We start from the raw sequence: 20,178 nt of genomic DNA on the forward strand, positions 1-20,178 counted from the left end.
TGTCCCATACTGTGTGCCAAAAAAGGAAATGTCATGATTTAAGCAGCAGGTAACTAAACACAACACAGCCACTCATTCCTTCATCCACAGTGGAATGGGGAAAAGAGCTGGGGGAAAAAAAAAAGTAAAATTTGTGGGTTGATATAAAGATAGATTAATAGGACACAAAAGGAAGAAAAATAATAAAAATTATAATTATAATTAATTAGTATATACATAAGTGAAGCACAGTGCAGTTGCTCACCACTTTTAGGCCAAGGCCCAGCCAGTTCCCAAGCAGCAGATCCTGATCAGCTTTCCCCCAAGTACATACATTGACCATCATGCCACATCGTATGGAATATCCCTTGGCACAACTGGGGTCAACTGTCCTGCCTATGTCCATCCCAACTCCTTGTGACCACCAGCAGGTAGAGTGGAGTAAGAAGCTGAAAAGTCCCTGACAATATAAACATTGCTTGGCAACAACTAAATCATCAGCATGTTATCAATGGTAGGTATTCTTATCCTAAATCCAAGTATAGGCCTGTAAAAAATGTGAAGATGATCATCCAAACGACTACAAAACCAAGTTAAGTATCTGTAAATGCAGTCTGAACGTGCTATCAGGAGCATACTTTTTCTAACTGTATTCTTTCATTACAATGATTATAGTTATGCCCACAGAGTTGTAATAGAGAAAACATTTTTTCAAAGTTAGTAAAAATTTAAAGACCACTTTGCAGAAGAGAAAATATGCATTGCCCTTCACTACTACTGCTATAAATAAAGTGTAAAAAAATATGCCATGGTAAGACACCAAATTATATTCCTTTTCATACTGTTTACCTAAATGTTCTTTGAAGTAACAGGCAAAAATCAGGTACTGAAGTAGCTCACCCCTACAATTTATTTTCATATTCTTTGGTTTAATTAATACTTTCAATTTAGTATTTTGGCATTGGAGGCTCAAGAAGAGAAAGGATTTAAATTAAGGGCTCTAGCATTCAAGATTCATCTAACCTCCCAGTCAGATGATGTGTAACCTGAGAACAACACATATTCTTTATTCTCCTGCTTTTTTTGAATGATCTTCTAATTCAAGATCTCACTTCCCTTCCTTCCCAAGTCAATCACAGAAACACTTCATCTGATAGAAAATTACTTTCTGTTCTGTCAATAAGTTTGGGGGGGAGGGGAGGGACAGACAGTTATTACTGTTATTAAAAGATAAAAATTATGATATTGTAAGAATCAAACAACATTGACACACAGTAATTATTCTGAACAGAGAAAAAATACTGCAAGACACTTAAGAGTAGAATTATGCAGTTACAAAGCACTAAATTCATCTCTAGTACAATAGCATGAGGAAAATATGACCACAGCTAAAGCATAACAGCAATTACTCTTCTAGACTAAATTTAAGCTTTTTCCATTTCGTCATGTTATGATCATAGGGTGGCATGGTTTAGTTAGGAACTAAAACATAAATTAAGAAAACAGAACAGAGACTAATGTGGTGTTCAGAAAGACATTCTCTTTCCTTCTCTTCCCCATTCCCAAACCCAGAGAAAATCACACACTGGTAAAATGTCAGCAGCATTCTCCAAGGAAATCTTTTCCATCTAAAAATCACAAATAAAGAATCTTTTTCCTGAAATGTCCAAAATCATAAATGAGCATCAAATGCAAATTTCTGCAATAGTTATTTGATGAAGGCTGAACTCAGTGGATTTAAAAAACTTAAACTCAAGCATAAAAACACCTTCAAGTTCTTGTTTCTTCATTTGCTTATTCCATACCAATTATCTCTATTTTAGACAATTCTTCAAAATTAAATTCTGAAACATATGTCAGAAATTTTTCAGACCAAACTCAGAATGAGAGATTTCTTTGGCCATTAACAAAGAGATTACTACAAACAGTTACTACTATTTAATGACACAAAAATTGATTGAAATCCTTTTATGCTACATATTCAAGAATTATTTAACTATTAAACAAACCCAAACCTGTTTATCTTAAGATACTAAGTATAAGCAATGATGCCTCCACTTTCTTCACTTACTCTGATTTTCATAGTTACAAACAAATCTGATGTTATTTCTTACCAAAAATTGTAGATAGCACTCAAGTGAAAAGTTGCAGAGGTATTTGGCAAGTATTTGCCAAATGGCAGAATTCCAGGCTGTTTCTTACACTAGCTGAACTGCAATTCTCTAATCTATCAAAACCTACCTGTGTATTACACACATGACTGTGTATCATACATAACATCTGAATTTAAGAACACAACTTTAAATAAGTTTTAAAACCAAGAATCATGACTGTCCTCATTATACATTCTCTTTTCAATGAAAAGCAGCTTGATGCATCATATTTTTACATAAGGATCCTCTCCTCATTCCTTAGCAGCTCATTATTTCAACACAAAGTGTGCCTCATTCAGAAATCACTACTCTGCACAGTCAGAACCAGACCCTTGAAAATCACCCACCTTCTCTTCAGCTCCTTCACTGATACTTTCCCCCCTTACGCTCTTCTCCAAATAACAGTTAAATCAAAAACTTCACACTTGCTAGTACTTTCAGCTGTATAACAGAAAGTGTGCTAAGAGGAAAAATGTAATGGTCATTAGAATTTCAATTCTAAAAAGTAGTTTAAAGTTCACCTCTGCTTTGTATTTAAAACTGTCTTGGACACAGTATCACAGTTACAAAAGTAAAAAAAAAAGTATTACTTGGAAACTCTGAGTAAACTTAACTGCCCTGATGCCTTTTAAAGTCTCTTGCACCCCCACTGTACAATGAACCTAATAGAAATTACAGCTACATCAAGCAAAAGAAGTGAAAATGTGCTTCCATAATAAATGGTAATTTCCATTTCTATCGTCCTAACAAGCAATACCATGAAACAAGATTATCCACCTGTTGAAAGATGTATTTTACCTACTCAGTACACTGCCATCAATATCAGAGCTAAGTTGTTTCATATCCTCATTAAATAGGAGAATAACATTATTAATGCCTTTGATAAGGGTACTGGATAACGCACACTTCTAGCCTGTGATTTAATGCTGTATCCCAATTTACATCTGTAAGTATTTAAACACTAAGATCACACATTGGATTTTACAACGGTAGAAGAATATAACACAGTGAGACTTCAGCAGACTGAAAAAAACAAGTGAACATGAGTCTCTAACAGCTACTTAATAGAAGAGATTTAGTGATAACACAGGCATACTGTTATCTAACAGTAATAGCTGTGATGCAAAAATGTCAAACTTTTCCAGGTGACACATAGAGATATGCCCAAGATAACCTCACTAACTCCAAACTTTGATAAGATAAGCTTCCAGCAAGCAGCACTGCTGTAAACAGCAGATGCTAGAAACAACCCCTGCAGTCAGAAACTGCTGGACAAGAGCTCTTGCAAACTTTCTGCTCCTTGAGAAGATTTGCTACTCCATGATTCATAACAGGCCAACAGGCCACAGTAATTTGACATACAAAAGTCACAACACTGTGGAGGGTTTACTTTGCTCATGTAACAAAATTCTTAAAATTCTTTTTTTCTTTTCTTCTCAGATAAAAGCTGTGAACACTTTCTCACTCACATTTTCCCAAGAAAATGCTGGCAGCCACCCTGAAGTGCTAAGTTGAACACAAATATACTAAGGCTGGGGCCGTGCCAAAGACACAGCTGCCACGCCACAGAGAGTATCTTGAAGCTGTCTTAACACACATGGCTTTTTCTCCTCTGGCTTTCTTCAACAGCTTTTTTTTGGATATGACACAGCACTAGAAGCTCTAGCTGCTCCTGGAGCACTAGGAGACAAATAAAAAGAAAGAAGCAGCCAGTCTTGACCACTGCCTCCAGACAGCACTCCCTCACAAAGAAGCAAGTTCAGCAGTCTGTTTCCCAGTAAGTCTTCACTTGCTGTCAGTTAATGGCATCACTGTCATTTCCAAAACCTAGGCTACATTTTCCAAAGTCAAGGGTTCAAAATGATGCCAATACAAGAACACCCGTCATGCTTCAATTACTTACCAGTAGTACAAAGATTATTTAAACCACTTTCTTTTTCCTTAAATGTGCAAAGAAGCTCAAAGGTTGTACATCAGTCCTAGAGCTGTCCAGTCCTCCTAAAATCTGACACCTCATGACTATGCATTACATTAAGAACATAAAAAGTGATTAGAAACACACATATACTATTCATCCCCTGGAGAGCCTTTCCTTCTTCCTGTCAGCTCTATTAGAAAGACTCTAACTGGAATTAAATATGCTCCTTTTGCTCCAAAGAAGTAGAAAATATACTATTCCTGAAAGTATGAACAATATGCATAGATTGGAGAATCAAGCCTTACATTTATTTTAATCCTATTGCTATGACAATCACAGAAAAAAATAACTGATGTATAGGATATTTAATATCTAATGCTTCCAAGTGTAATTCTCTCTAACTAAAACTTCAGGACAGCTTCTTACTCCTATGTACTCCTATGTGTATTATTTAGATAAAGCTGTATTTTAACCAGCAGTAACACACAAAATATACACAGAAAATCCTAATGAATATCACTGTTATCAGTATGAACAATAACAATACCTTACTCCAAGATCACCAGCTACTTTCCCACCAGCTTGCTGCTCAAGTACTCACTGTCTGGGGAGTGTGAGCACACAGAAATGGAAGAGATTTAAAAAAAAAATCTGTCTCAAGGGTCTTATAACATGATTTCAGAACACAAAGACTTTGCAAAGGTCTTTCTCCTGAGACCCAGTTCATCTATATGCAACATCTACTCCAAATGCCTCAAATTTCCACATTCTAGGGGACAGTGGCTTTCTGACTAATAATTTAAATTATCAGGAAATATAAGTTTAAAAGTTCCTACCTTTGCTCAAATGGTAAGATACTGACCTTCAGAAAACTTCAGACTTCTTAAACACTGCTGCTTTTATTAATTTACCCTACCATTGGGAAGTTCATTTGGGTTTGCTGGAAAAGGCAAATAATAATCAAGCATGCTGCTAATTCTATCCTTCCCTCAAATCCCTACCAAAATCCCATTAACACTACACTGAGAAACAAAATTTCTCTGAGGGAAAAGGTAAATCAAGTCAGAACAATAAATCTCAATTGTGTAACAAGCTCCACCCCATCACCTTGCTTGTGTGATGATATAAACTAGTTTAACAACAGAAAAATTTATAGAAAGTATTATGAAATTCAGTGGACAGGAGGTAATGTGCAGTGTTTAATATGAGCTCTTCAAAGAGCACCAGCACAAAAAGAGGTAGAAAGAAGGAAACTAGAATGTCACTGAGTCAAACCCATTAAGTAACACTTGCCCCTAACAAAGTATTTGCATCCCATCAAGAAGGCTAAGCCTAAGAATTACAATGCTAAGTAAATAATGTCTGAAATAAGACTCAATACATTCAGAATTCCAAGAACTCTGAAAAGGAGAGACTAGCTATGGGATGCCTACACATTTCCAGGGAACGCATTGATTGGAAAGAATCAATGTGAGACACACTATACCAAGAAAAGTCAGGACACTGAAAAGGCAGGCGTTACAAAGAGAACTGCAGCAATTTAAAGGTCTTTAACTTTAGATGTGTTCCAAGTGGAGTAAGCTTTTACCTTTCCTCCTTTTTTTTTTCTCCACAGTAGCAACAACTTCATTTTAAGTTGCAACAATTCTATAAATCAAGGACATCTTATATTAGTGCTTTAGCTTCCTAGCAGAGAAACCAGCAGGTGAAGTCTGTGTTCCCCAAGACAGTGCATAAATCGATTCAAGATCTCACATAAAAAGATGCAGGGAAAGTCTCTCCCAGCAGCTGATGAAAACCAGAAGGGTGAAGCAAGCTGCAGCAAGGCAGTGGAAATCACAACTGAGATGGAGTACATAGGGGACTGTCACACTTGCTTTGCCTTTTTGCTCTGTTTTCAACAGTTCAGTTCATTTCTCTCCAAATCCTCACTCCCTCTTCCCTCATCTTCAATCAAGAGGAGAAAATCCTTTTCTTCAGAACTATGGTGTGGGGACGCTTACCTAACAATATAAAAATAAGAACATAAATGGTGTTTTAACTTACGCAGTCTAGGGCTGTGTAACACAGTTCCATTTTTGTCAAGGGTGGCCAGAGACAGATGATTCAGGTCAAGAATGCAAACCACAGCAAATACCTAGACATAAAGTGTCCACAGTAATTCCTGGCTATCAGCCATTTTACAGCTGGTAGGCCAGCTTCACTGTAGAGTTCAGTATTCAGTGCAACTATCCCTACCTGGCTTCGTCTAATTACAATTTTAAACTCACTTACACTTTTTCTACTCCACAATATCATGTGGCAAATAAGTTCCACAATTTAATTACACATTGCTTGACAAGCTACTCTAATTTTCATCAGGTAGCACATTTAATTCACCACGTGGCCTAATTCTTGTCCTAAGAAAAGCAGCTACTCTTGCTTTCTACTCATCATTTCTTTATGATCTATGGATTTTATAGATCTCTATCATCTCTTCCCTTGTTCTGTTGTTCTGTTTCTCAGCACAGAGTATCTTCCAGCAGAGAGTATCTTCCACATCTCTTATCCACTTTTCCAGTATCTATTAAACCCTTGCTGTGCTGCAATGATTATATTAATGCACACTGTTAATGATTTCAACACACCACTGATGAACATAATGGCCTAACAGTGATTTAATTCTTTGTGAACAATTCCCAACAGCTGTCTGACCACTGCCCTTCTCATGCATGTATATATGTAACAGGAGCAAATTTAGAGTTTATCACTCTGTAGACAGGTTGGCATTATATTCCCCTGTATGAGCATCATTTGGCATTCACCAGAACTGAACTACACTTGCATGTGAAAGAACTGGACAATGGCTTTGGAAGAGTTTGCTGCAAGTACTTCATAAATTCGTATTTTACCAATCCCCAAAGACCAACAAACTGCTACAGTGCCATAGTACTGACACTCCTTAAGAATATTTTTCAATATAATGTACCCCTTAATCCTAGCAGAAAACTACTGCTAACATTGTTCCAACATGAAGCAATCATTTATCTACGTTGTTTCTCATCTTTTAACCAACCATACTAACCCACAGGATAATCACTTGTCTTCAGCAAATAAGCTTTGGTTGAGGTCCTTAGTCAAAAATTTCATCCACTTTTAAACCAATCTGCTACTGACTTCAGTAAGTGCTTTCCAATTCTAGCATTGCAGCATTCAGTGAGCAATAACTGTGTAGGATTTGGTGAGTAAGAGATCTACTTTAATTTTATGTCCTGCCTGCAGATTATATAAACCTCACCAAGTTCACCCCCTTCAGTTCTCTCTTCTGCAAACAGCAGTGTTCCAAATGTTAGTCCCCTACCTCTTTCCATCGCCTAATTTTACCCATCCTTTTTTTCAACTTTTAATTATACCCCTAAATTTGTTTATTGTAGTTGTAACAATTCCAGCTAGTAACAGTTATTTTTCAAACACCTGACATCTTTAAAAAGAAGGGGAAAAATAGCATCTGAATTAGTTTCTTGGGATTGCTTCCCTTAACAGAATGCAAAATGCTGGACCTTTTGCACTCCTCCAGAGTGAAAATGACACGAACAATTCAGGTTCTAACTACCCATTACTCGTGACCCAGCAGGAATGCCAACTGGTCAGATCACCCAGTAAGGGATACACCTGAACAAATAAAGAATGCAATGACGTAGCATTTTGTTTTGTACTGGCATTTTGAGATTTCATGGTACCAACCAAACTTCACAAGATTTTGCATATCACAAAAGAAGTCTCAAGAATCTCAAAACAGATGCATCTCTCCTGTGAAACACAAGATGTGTGTTATGCTTGTGTCTAAGGAAAGTCTTGTCTCCTGCCTGAGCTTGCTCAATATGCAGGAACCAATTTCAGCTCTAATTTCCAAAAACGTTTTATTGGAATAGCAAAAAAACATGAGGGAAAAGCAGATCATCTTGCAGAATTCTGGAACTGACTACTCTGCCAAATGCCTGCTGTGCTCTTAGAAAGTGGTGTTAGATTCTCCCTTTGAGAACTTCCTTCTATTTCCAGGCAAACACCTACTTTTGCTTTAGAGTTTGGATCATATCAGATGATTAGTCCTACAAGAGGACACATGTGAACACACCAATCTTAAACCCAGTATGCAGCACATCACCCACTTGCTGAAATACCAAAAACTCAGTTTAAAAGTCTGTTGCACATCAGCTTGGTATTTTTCACTTGCAAAGAATATACAACCACAATGACATTAATATAAAGGTTTTCTCAGGGACTGTTAAGCAGTATTCTTTTGTTTCCAAACAACTAGTACAATTCCATTTTCCCTTCATCTCTGGGAGTAACTTTTCATAGTCACAGCTTTGTTTACATAATCTTCAAAATACATCATGCTTTACAAGACAATATTTTTTGCCATAGAGTCACTAATTTCTACAGCATCACACCGTGCAATAAAACAATCTACACTAGTTGCCAAAGAACTCACAAGTACATTTAGCTGAATTAAAAAAATCTTAACTTATCCAGTTTGCACCTCTTGCTTTCCTACAGAGATCAATCACCAGACCCAAGATCTGTGAACCACAGGCTAAACCTGCTGTAGGCCATGGCATATTTTTCATTTTTGACAATATGTTGGCATTTCTATATAATAAATTCCCAGGTTCTGCAAAGATCTAGGAACACTGTAGAGGTCTTGACTTTTCATATTCTCTTGTGAAATGCCACCCAGGAAATTTAAAAAACAAACAAACAAACCAAAAAATACACCACAAAAAATTATGTTGCAAGCCAGTAAGAAGTGATTTGCGACTCATTGTTTACGTAAGGGGATGTATTCACCAGTTCTTCTGGACTTCACTTCTAGTAATAAAACTGGATTCACTAATTCATGCTCCATTAAGGCCCATATTTTAATAAGAACTGGAAAACTGGTTCTGAAATTCATTAATGTAACTATAACAATACAAAAGGGTAATTCTGCCACTTGGCCTTCCTCATGTTTGATAATTAAATAAAATTAATACAGAACTTCTATTCCATGACAGAATATCTTTCTCACTGACACATAATACAAACACCTTATCTCTTCCCCTAGCTGGAGCCAATATCTCATTCCAAGGAGCAGTTCAATGCATAACAAAAAGAACTAGCACCAAAAAATTCAGACTTCCAATGAGAGCTGCAGGGATCTTCAGAAAAACGACAATTCTGCACACAAACTACAGGGGCCTTTTACTCATTTTCATAAAACACCACCATCACCAAAAAAAAGAAAAAAAAGTCTCCCAACTTTACCTACTACTGTTTATTAGGTAGGGCTACTTTACCTTTCAGAAGCTGACAAAAATGTAATTGATAGACTGAAGGTAAACATTACAAATTCAGAGACAATTTTATAACAGATTATTCTGGCAATACCTGGTTGAGGGAGGGGAATAAATATATAATTACTGTTCAGTATTAACTACACTTTATTACTGTTCTACTTGAAAAATAACTTTATTTTTAATTCATAAAAGGTAAACACTAGTTGCAGAAACTGACATAAACAATGCCTCCCTTAACTCTCTAACCTTGTAGGGTTTAAGAAACTTACTGTAAAATCCAGTCAGTATAGGCAGTATTTTACAAGCTAGCAGATTTTAAGCTAAGCAAGGACAACCTTTTTTTTACTTGACGTGCCATGCAGTGCTTCTGCGGTTTAAGTGGGACCAGATTCTAACACATAAACTAGTTTTGCTTTTGTACTAGAAAACTTTCATTCTGACATCAGGTCACAGCAACAGTAACCACCACTTTGGTACAAAACATTATTTAATCACCAGCGTAGTTCGACACATAATACTACATTAAACACCACTGAAGGCTCACTCACAGATGTGTTAAATAACTCTAAGATCTAATAATATGAGAAAAATCATAAGAAAGAGCAACAGCAAAGCAGTTAGAAGCATGGATGTACAGGTTACTACTCTTTTCTAAAGTGCATGAACACAGCTAAGCAAGATTCCCAAATCATTATTTCTTTTTCCACTCCACCTCACATTCCTCAAAAGTATATGTGTGAAATCCTCTCTCCTTTATACTACCCTTCCCAATGCAACTAGGTCAGAGCATAATTCCAGTGGACCTGATAATGAGCCCATTACTTGCCCCTTCAACTTTCAGCCTCTGGCTCCCACCCTACAGAACTGCAAGAATAACAACTGTTGACAGCCATTCAAGAGTCTGTACCCCCGAGGAGGGCAGCAAACACTGCAGAGGGACAGACTGTTTCAGAGGCACCTCATATTTGTGCTGCCAAAAACCTGAAAATGGCACTCGTTCAGCTGAAAAGGCAGTAAAATAACTAAAGAGCTGAAAACTGAAAAATTTTTGAATAGGCAACAGAAAGCAAAAAAAGCAAACTAAGAAAATAAAACTAATTTTATGGAAAACTTTTGCATTTTTGGAGAGGTCTAAGTACAGGAAAGGATAGGGGCAAGTTTCAAGTCACAGTCCAAAATTCCTGTTAATTTAACTAATGTTATAAAAAGTAGCAGAAAAAGTTATGATTATTTCAATTCAGCAACAGCCAGGAGCCACAAGATTGTGCACCCCAGAACCACTTTGAACAATATTTCTGGATCTTGATACACTTATCCAAGAAGCATACCAAAGGACACCTAATTACTCTGTTTGGTTACTGTTACCACAAAGTAGCAAAAGCTGGCCCAACAAACACAGCATCACCGGGGGTTAAAGGAGGTGATTATCCCACTATATTCAGCACTGGCATGGCCTTACCTCGACTACTCTGCACACAATTGGAAAACTATGTGAAGGTCCTTAAATATGGAGGAGGGCAACAAAGCTGTGAGGAGCAGCTGAAGACCTTGGCTTGTCTCCACTGGAGAATAGGAGGCTGAGGGGCAAACCTCACTGCTCTCCCTCTACAGCCTCCTGAGTGGGGGGAGTGGAGAGGGAAGTGCTGATCTTTTGTGCCTGGATCCAGTGATAGGATGAACAGGGATGGCTCAAAGCTGTGTCAGGAAGGGTTCAAACTGGATATTTCTTTACTGAGGGCATGGTCAAACACTGGAAGAGGTTTCTTATGGCAGTGGTCAATGTCCCAAGCCAGTTAAATGTTTAAGAGGTATTTGGCCAGTGCCCTTAATAACATACCAAGATTTGGTCAGCCCTGAAGTCATCAAGCAATTTGACTAGATGATTGTCACAGGTCCCTCCTAAGTAAATTATCCTGTTCTATTCTAAATTACAGGATACTCACTTTAACCTTTTCCATCTTAGACGTGCATGAAACCACAATCCAGGCCAACCACTAATGTAAACAATAAAACAGAAATATCCCCAACACACCACTGGAAATAACTTTGTGTAAGTTGCTTTGTGCTTTAGCAGGTAGCATTAAACTTTAGGTTTGGTGAAAGACTTTCCAAGTAGTTACAGAGAAAAGTCAGCATTGAGTAATAAGTGAATCACTTCAACAAAACAATCAAACAAACAAACGAAAAAGCCCCAAACCAAAACAAAAACTTCCTATAATGCAACCTCCTCTCTAGGCTAGCAAATAAGTGTTTGCAGCAGGTATTTGAAAAGCACAACTCGATGAAACACTCTTCCAAAATGGACATTGTGTGCCCAGTGACTGGGACTCCGTAGAAAACACAAGTACCCGAGTTCAAGCCTCATGTGTGGTTCATTTACCCTGCCTTAACTCCACTTTTCCATCTTGCCTCCCTCACTGAAGGGGCGCACCATGCAATTACCAGCTCCAGCCCTACGGGCAGTCGCCAGGCCTCCGGGCGAGGCCGGTCCCGGGGCAGGCGGGGGGGCCGCCGCCGATCCCGAGGGACCTCGGGGGTGGCCCCGGGATAGGGGCGCCAGCCCTTCCCCGCAGGGCCGGCGGGACGGACCGGGAACTCCTCTGCGGAGGGGCCGGGAGCTCTCCTCCAGGACGGGCCGGCACCAGGCCCTGAGCGTACCGGGGGCGGCACAGCCCCCTGCCCGCCACCGACGGGCTCCGAGCGGAGCTGGGGCGGGGACGCTCCCCCGCACCGCACGCCTCCAACACGGGGCACTGCCCACCCCGCCCCGCCGCCCGGAGTCACCCCCGGAGGCGGAGGCGGCGGCGCGGCCGAGCTCGGCCCCACTTACCAGCCCGACTCGGAGAGCGCCGCCCGCGCCCGGTCGGCCATGGCGCCTCCCCCGCCGCTCGCCCGCAGCACTCGGGGCTGGCGGGCGCTGCGGAGACCCCCGGCACTCGCTCGGACGGGGAGAAGGGACGCGGGGCCCGCTCGTTCCCCCGCCCCGCGGGCCTCTCCGAGCGCTCGGGCCGGCCAGGGGGAGGGAGGGAAGGGGGGAAGGGAGGGAGCGGAGGGAAGGAAGGGGCGGAGGCGGCGCAGGCAGAGACGAACAAAGCCCGCGACTGGTGGCTGCCCGGAAGCTGCTGCCGCCATGGCGGGGAAGGGAAGGAATGAGGGCAGCGCCGGCCTCAGGCCTGACGCCGTGTAATGTCGGGGAAGGGTTTGTTTAAACGCGTTTCGTCTATGAATAGTATCATTGACAGCAGCGTTGTTCTGGGAAAGGCTCTCCTCAAAACGCGCGTTGCGGGTGAGGAGGGATTTTTAGAGTGGTCTGGAGCACACGTCGCATAAGGAGGAGCTATGGGAGCTGGGGATGTTTAGCCTGGAGAAGAGAAGGCTCAGGGGGGACCTTCCAGCTCTTGACACCTTCCTGAAAGGAGCTTGTGGCCAAGTAGGGGTCGGCCTCTTCTGCCAAGTAAGAAATGGTAGGATGAGCGCAAATGGCCAGAAAACGACGGCCTTAAGTGTTGCGGTTGAAGCAATATCCTGTTTCATCTTTCCCCGTCCCTCAGGTGCGCCAACCTCTCCCTTCTCCTCCCTCTTGCCCCCTTGCTAAGTGCTGTCCGTCAAGCACTCAATTTGTGCCACAGGAGGTTTAGATGGGATATCAGGAAAAACTTCTTCACAGAAAGAGTGAAGCATTGGAACAGGGAAAAGCTGTGATGTAGTCCTTAGGGGCATGGTTTGGTGGTAGACTTGGTAGTGCTCATTAATGAATGGTTGGGCTCATTGTTAATAGTCTTTCCCTACATTAATGATTCTTTGTGAAAGACTGTTCCTGTGGTTTTTTTATATTTGGCAGTTTGTTGTTTGGGGTTTTTCCTTTAATGATTTGCCCTAAAATGCTGGGCACTGATATGAACGTTTTGGGGGCTTTTTATCTGCCTTTTCAAAGGGGATTATACTTTAACAGAATAGCACTATTTCATTATTGCTGTCACCAGTGCCCAGTGCCCTCAGGTGCCAGTGACAGGCGAGGTGGGAGCACTGTCCCCCTGTTTACTCTGTGTTCCCAGCATCCAGAGAAATGGCCAGAAGGTGAACACGAGCAGATCAGGAGTTAAGAAAATGCTTATCAAGGCCTTGGTGCTTGGGGTTTCTACCTGCAGGTGAGGTCAGCTGCTCTGCAGAAAACACTGACTATTTGCATTAGTGCATCACGTCCAGCTACTTCTGTAACCCATCAACGCCAAATGGTTTTTTTCAGCACTGAGGTTTTGAAACTTGTCTGCTTGCTGTGTTCGTGTATTAAAGGTGGACTTTTCTTCATGAGTAATTTTCATCCTTAAGATATTTCAGTTTATATGAAGCATCTTCAAGTCAAAGCTTACCCTTTCACTTTCGTTGAGGGTATTTTTTGTTAAGTTTTTTTTTTTTTTTTTTTATTTTGTTATTCGATCCACCTGAAAACCTCTCTTTGCTATACTGAGTACAAATCACTCAGGACTTTTGCACACAATACTCTGTGCTGCTCATTCATTATATTTTCTTTTGTGTCTATAGGTTATATACTCTAGGGCAGAGATTTTGTCACAAGTAGATATGGTGTCCTGTGTGGCTGCTGATTTTAAGAAGGCAGGTATATCTTTAAGCTGATAATTATTAAAAGCTTGACGCAGATGAAGAAAACAAAACCTGTATTATTCAACTGAATATGCTACACATATAATTGAAGCTTTCCTGGTCATGAGCCTTAACATAAACCTAAAATAAAATCTTTTTTAAAAAAAGGCAGCTTAAAATAGAAGACTAACATGTGATTTCTGCCAGCAAAATCTCAAAACAATGAATATAGCCATAGGAAAGTGTTAATCCTTGTGGTGGTCATTAAACATCAACAAAAAAATTAGCAGAGGGAGCGTTATTAATGGGGAAAGTGGATTATCAGAGGTTGTGCGGTCCTATGTCATGTCAAGGCTCCAGGTGAACATGAGCTGCAAAAGGAATAATGTCAAGGAGAACTAACTAACCCAAGAGCCTTGAATCAGACCTAATGTATGTCTGTACCAAAGAAACTCTTGAGTTAGTGACAAGGATACTATAAAGCAGAAGAGTCACACTGAAATGTCGGTGGCCAAGTCACACCTATGTTGCAACAGTAGCAGCCACTGACATGGAAAAGCACTAGCACATAAGTTTGGTTTCAGTTCAGAACTTACTATGCAAAAGAAATGGGAATAAAAACACCTTGCATTTGGAGTCTGACCTGTCTGCACATTAGATTCTCAAGAAAAGGTTGTAAACATTGTAACTCAAAATGGCATGCCCATAGAACCAATTAATAAGGGATGGAGTATGACCTAGGAAAAGATAATGAGAATTACAGACTTTATGCATTGCCTCATGTTAGTTTAATACATGGAAGGTTTTGCTTACTTAAATCTTCATTAAAATCACCAGGCAATTATACCAGCAGTTTATGCTGGCATAGGGCTAGCTGTTGCACCTCACGACACTAAATGCCATCTATTATAAAGGAAATGTAGGTGTTGTCCTTCTTAAAGGTCTGCAGGCATCTGCTCTAATAAATTCATTATATGCAAGCTGAGATGTGTGTGTGTATGTATTCACATGTGCCTCCTTTTGTGCAGGAGAAGTCCCCATTAGTGGGTGTTCCTCTGCTCACAGAGGGCACTGCCTGAGCTTTGTAGTTTGTAGCTGCTGTTGGCTGTGCTGCACCGAGGTGAGCAATTAGTTCCACTGTAAAACAGAAGGTGATGCAGTGCCTGCCAGGCAGTCAGAAACCCACAGATAAGACCCTCTGTACCAACTGTTTGTGATAAAACATTCTTAGAGCATATTCTCTATATTGATCACCTTTAGAATAAATGACGTTGCTGAAGGTAATGAGCACCAGAGTACCACCAGAGGCTGTAAAGGGACTGACCTAAACCCCTGCACTCCTGTCAGGGGCTCTGTGCCTTCAGAGCTTTCTCTGGAAAAAGCTTGCTCCAGATGAATCAGTGCATCACTGTCCACAAAATTCACATGGACCTCTTCTGTCCAAACTGCCTAAAATGCAGCTCTGTTTGACTGCTGCCCATGTGCCCTGGGACAACTTAATCTATGCCAAAGAGGTTATTTCACAATGTTCTGTAATTTTTAATACCTGAAAAGATTGGTCTACTTGAGCACCTCTGGTGAGACAACTCTAACAGACAGAACTAGCATGCAGCAAAGATAGCAAGAGCCAGTTTTTGAAGCAGCCCTGCAGGTTTCTTGATTAATTGGATTAATTCATCCTTACTCCCTTCATCTCCTGCCAGTTCCAGGCTCAATCCTCTTGGTTAGCGGTAAGCTCACAAAACTGGGGAGCTGAAACTTTTGACCACACTTTCCAGAAACAGGCAAGAGTAGAAACCTGTAACACTCCTGAGTTACGGCATCATTCAACCCAACCGGATGTGCTGAAAGCAACAACATTGGGATGAAGACCGGGTCTCATAGGAGGTCCCCACAGCAGCAGAAAAGGCTGTTTTGGTCTCAATTTTTATTTTGTCTCCCACAGAATAAGCTTTCTTCATTTCATTATCTGAAGGGAACAGGTCTGCTTACTGAACATAAAAGCAGATGGATATCTGCTTATCCTGGATCTGTAGCTGAAAATTACTGGGCACTGAATGTAAAGAGCCTTTCCTTCTGGTCACTGTATTTTTAGGAGTGTGCTGGAGTTTCAACAGAAGTGGTTACTTCTCCATGTCCTGTGATGGACTGGGTCCTGAACTGATATGATTGCAGTCAGAAGGATTAGCTTTCCTACATGTATTGTTGCATGTCAGCTAAAATATTGTGTATGTTTTATCTGAAGGACAGTACTCAGCACTCAGTCTTTCTTACATGGCACCTGGAGAAGAGATGGACTTTTCACAGGCTAAAGAGAAGAAGGGAAAGTTACAGAAGTAAAGATTTTCTTCATGGGGGAGAGGAAGGAGAAAGGCTTGGAAAGGAGTGGGATGGAGGGAAGACAAACAGCAAATACATATCCTTCATGGAAGTGGTAAAGGATTATGAAGTCTTGGACATAATGCCATCACCTATAGCCACAGACTGTAGTTAAGGTGGTGTTGCAAGGAGAGATAATTTCCACTAAAGGTTAAGGCTAACATTTTTGTCAGGCTGCTCTAATTGATTTTGCCACTCTTCTGGAACCCTTCAGTTTCACCACACTCCCCACTTTCTCCTGCAAATCACTAAGTGTATGTCAGGCATCTTAAAGGTATAGTTCACACTGGCATCATATCAGTCAAAAACACAGCATCACACTCGGTGGGGCACTGTGGCTGTCAGGATAGGAGCATTTATATATGGCACAGTGATGCTGTTGTTGGCTCTGTGCATGGCTGCCTATCAAAATCTCAGCAGTTCAGACCTCAAAGTGCAGATGAACCACTGCAATGATCACTAGGGTATGATGAATCAGTAAGTACTGCAGAATGTAATTCCGTATAATTATGATGCTTTCAGGGCCCCTTGTGGGCCAGCAGAAGGGCTGGTGTTTGTCAGCCGTTCTGGCAGAGCTCAACCTATTGCCCCTCTGGACACTGACTTGGTAAATAGCCAGGGAGCAGAGGATCAAACAGCATATGGCTTTGCAGACTTTACTGGGCTGCAGTAAACATCCCAGCCCTGAACAGCTGTGCCTTGTCTCTAACAAGATTACTTTTAAGAGACTGATACCTTCTGGACTGGATGAAAATCTGGAAATAAGCATGTTGTCAGGGTTTTGAGTGCACCAAGAGGCTCTGCAGCCTCTTCCCCGCTCCCTGGGGCTTGGTTGCCCATCCTCCATTGCAGCTCTGATGTGGTGCAGCTGTAGCCTTGGATCAGGGTGCTGGGAACAGAGCTGTGTGAGGAGGAGCTATGGGAAGCTTAATGGGGGCCTCCTGTTCTTTGCTTGGAAGCTGCATTGAAGCTCAGGCTTCCATCATTGAGACTTGTCTTAGGTCTGCCTGTGCCTGTCCATGTGCCTTGCTGATCCTGAAGCACTGGGTTGATTTGCTGACTTGACTTCACACCTGCTTCCCTACTGCAGACCACTGTAACATTGAGTACTCACCCTGATCCCCAGTGTGGCATCTGCTCAGGTACTGTAGGACTGTGCCCTTCTGGGTGGGATCATTACCCTACCTGCCTTGCTATTGCCCTCAGCTCCTGGCTTCCTTCTCTTGTGGGACAGCCCACGCTTGCTGCTTCCTGAGAGCTGCTATCCCAGAGCCATGAACGTGGTGTTACATGGAGAAGTTTGTGGCCCATTGGCTGTCACCCAGTGTCTGAAATCAATACACATGATGCAACTGAACAAAGCTCAGTGACAATGGAGACACTGCTGGAGGCCAGCTGCTGGCCATACAGTCCCTCAATGTACAGGACAGGACAATGCTCTCAAATAGGAAGAGAGCAAGTAGGGAATGTGTGGTCCTCTCTGCAGGCTTCTGCTTCCCTCATGCTTCCCCAGCTTTCAAGTTGAAAGTTTGTCTCAGTAAAATTAAGGTCAGTGCCTGTGAGCAGTACTGGGCAGAGCTGCTCATGAAGGGCTGGCTGCATGCTGAGGAATTGTGGCCTGTATGTGAATAGACAAGTTAGGGACAGCACTTTTACTGTGGAGGGTAAAGGCCTTGTGGAGTAAGAGCCATGCAAGAGGACACCTCACACAGTGTCAGGGAGCTTTCAGCAGGATGTAAGAACCTGCAGGGTGGGGATGGATGGAACATTGTAGGGTTGCCTGTCAAGTCACGTGGACATCTCTGTTAAAACTAAGCCAAATTCTCTAGGGTAGGACAGCAACACCCCAAACATCACGGTAATGGAAGCTGTAGATCAGCCTGTCAGAGCCACACAGGCACAGAAACAGGCACAGACACCATCATCCCACAGAGTACACGAACAGGATATGTCCTTAACTATAAACACAAATTAGATTGGAGAGCACAGCTGTGCAGCAAAACAGTGATTACAGTGACCACCTATTACATGCACCACCTATTACCTAAACACCATGTGTATGTGGCTGTGCAGGAATTCTGTATATTGGGTTTGCTATTAAAAGTCATAAAGGTTTTATTTTGTATGTCCACAATACTAGAAGGCATCATCTCTGTTGAACAGTTTGGGGCATAAATTACCCAGTAATCTGTGTCAGCACTTGACTTAATTGCAAGGTGAGAGAAAAAGACTGAATAAATAAGTGCTGTTTTCTCATGGAAATCTAAAAAGATTATTTTTGGATTATAAAAGATTCACTCTGTGGTTTTCCTCAAGTGTTGTTATGTTTGTGCTTGAGGAAAAGCAAGTTATTGGAAATCTATGCCAGCTCCAGATAAGCAGTTGACTTTCTATCCATGATTTAATACCCACTAAACAGGCAAGAATGCTTCTTTGTTATTTCCTGGCAGTGAAAATATACTGTGTTAGGCATCTTTCTTATTCAGATGTGGCAGCTTCTGCCTACCACTGCTCTTGCCCTGTAGTCTGCAGGCCCAAAGCAGTACAGTTTGGAAAAATAACTACATTTCTTAAGAACTTTCAAGGAGCAGCAAAATCAATGCTTCTAGCAATCAAGTGCAATAACTGGGCATGCTGTTTGCTGACCTTCACTTATGAGTGATTCAGTTCCTTTCTTTTCTAATTCTTATTTATGTATCTCTTCTGTATCTGTTGATTTTGGTTGCTCTGTCCTTTGTGCTCCTTCTTTCCTGCCTATTAGCAAAACACAACAAACCAAAAGAACGTGAATCATCTGATCTTCATGGTAGGTTTTTAATCTTCTTTCAAGAGAGAACTGGACCCTATTTTCTGAGTAACTGCATTATTATGAAGGGAATTACAAAATTACAGAATCATCCTTAAAGCAGCCTTACATATTTTAAGTTATTAAAAACAACATTTTCTTTTTCCAACTATGTTTCAGCTAACTTTTTGGTTAAATTATGCTGTTCTCAAAGATGAAGGATGAAAAGAAACAGAAATGCTAGAGCCCTGAGCAATTTCTCACTATTTGCAAGGATGCACTTGGAACTTCCCTGACTAGCATATTTATTCTAACTAGTTAAGACATTTCAAATGGAGTCCATCCAGAAATGGGACCATAAGAGCAAAGTGAAGAGTTTCAGGGACTTAAAAATATTCATATCCCCATATCCTCAAGTGGGCTTCTGCTTACCATAGTTGTTTTAAAAGTTTTCATTTCTTTATTTCAGTACAAAATCATAGCTTCACTTTTTTTCACAGCCTACAAAAAAATCGTGATTTAGTACAAAAGTGAATATATGTGTTAATGCAGCAGCTTTCCTGTACAGAGTCCAACAGTTGCCAGTCTGGGGGACACAAATATACTCCAGAAAGCACAGTGGTGTTTGGCAGATTAGTGAACCACTGAAAACTGGCAATCACCATGAAAAATTACCAAAAGGGGAAAAAATGGAGGAATGAGAGATTAGAAGAAAAAGTTGCAGAGGAGGACCATAAAAAAATTGAGAGAATGAAGAAAAATTGGCAACAAGTGGGTCACAGCACAGAGCAACAATTTGGGCTACCTATGTCAACTGGGATTCAGACCAGTAAAATAAGATGCCATTAATGAAAATAATTTATCATGAAAATAATACATCAAGTAATGCTACTAGTAAGCAAACCAAAGTACACACAGCATAAAAATGTGCAGAGAGGTCACTAAGGACTCCCTTTTTCTTCTGCAAATGAGGCTTTCGGCTTGGAGAGTGAGTACAGATTTTATGAGTTTATCTTTTTCCCTCATCTGGCCACAAAAGCAGAA

The 20,178-nt window shown here is 40.9% G+C and overlaps 1 protein-coding gene across 3 annotated transcripts in view; it reads right to left on the minus strand.

The window, feature by feature from the left end:
• Nucleotides 1-12,428, minus strand: part of TDRD3 (tudor domain containing 3) — a 93,704-nt gene extending 81,276 nt beyond the window's left edge. For 2 of the 3 annotated variants that reach the window (XM_054654516.2, XM_077173642.1), the window contains exon 1: nucleotides 12,199-12,427. In XM_054654516.2, coding sequence (XP_054510491.2) covers nucleotides 12,199-12,239 — 41 coding nt within the window. In that variant the 5' untranslated portion in view covers nucleotides 12,240-12,427. Of the gene's footprint in view, nucleotides 1-12,198 lie in introns of all 3 variants that reach the window. The other variant, XM_077173641.1, reaches the window with a different exon arrangement.
• Between the last annotated feature and the right edge of the window lie 7,750 nt (nucleotides 12,429-20,178).

This window comes from Agelaius phoeniceus, chromosome 2, assembly GCF_051311805.1.
Source record: "Agelaius phoeniceus isolate bAgePho1 chromosome 2, bAgePho1.hap1, whole genome shotgun sequence".
Taxonomy (NCBI): Eukaryota; Metazoa; Chordata; class Aves; order Passeriformes; family Icteridae; genus Agelaius; species Agelaius phoeniceus.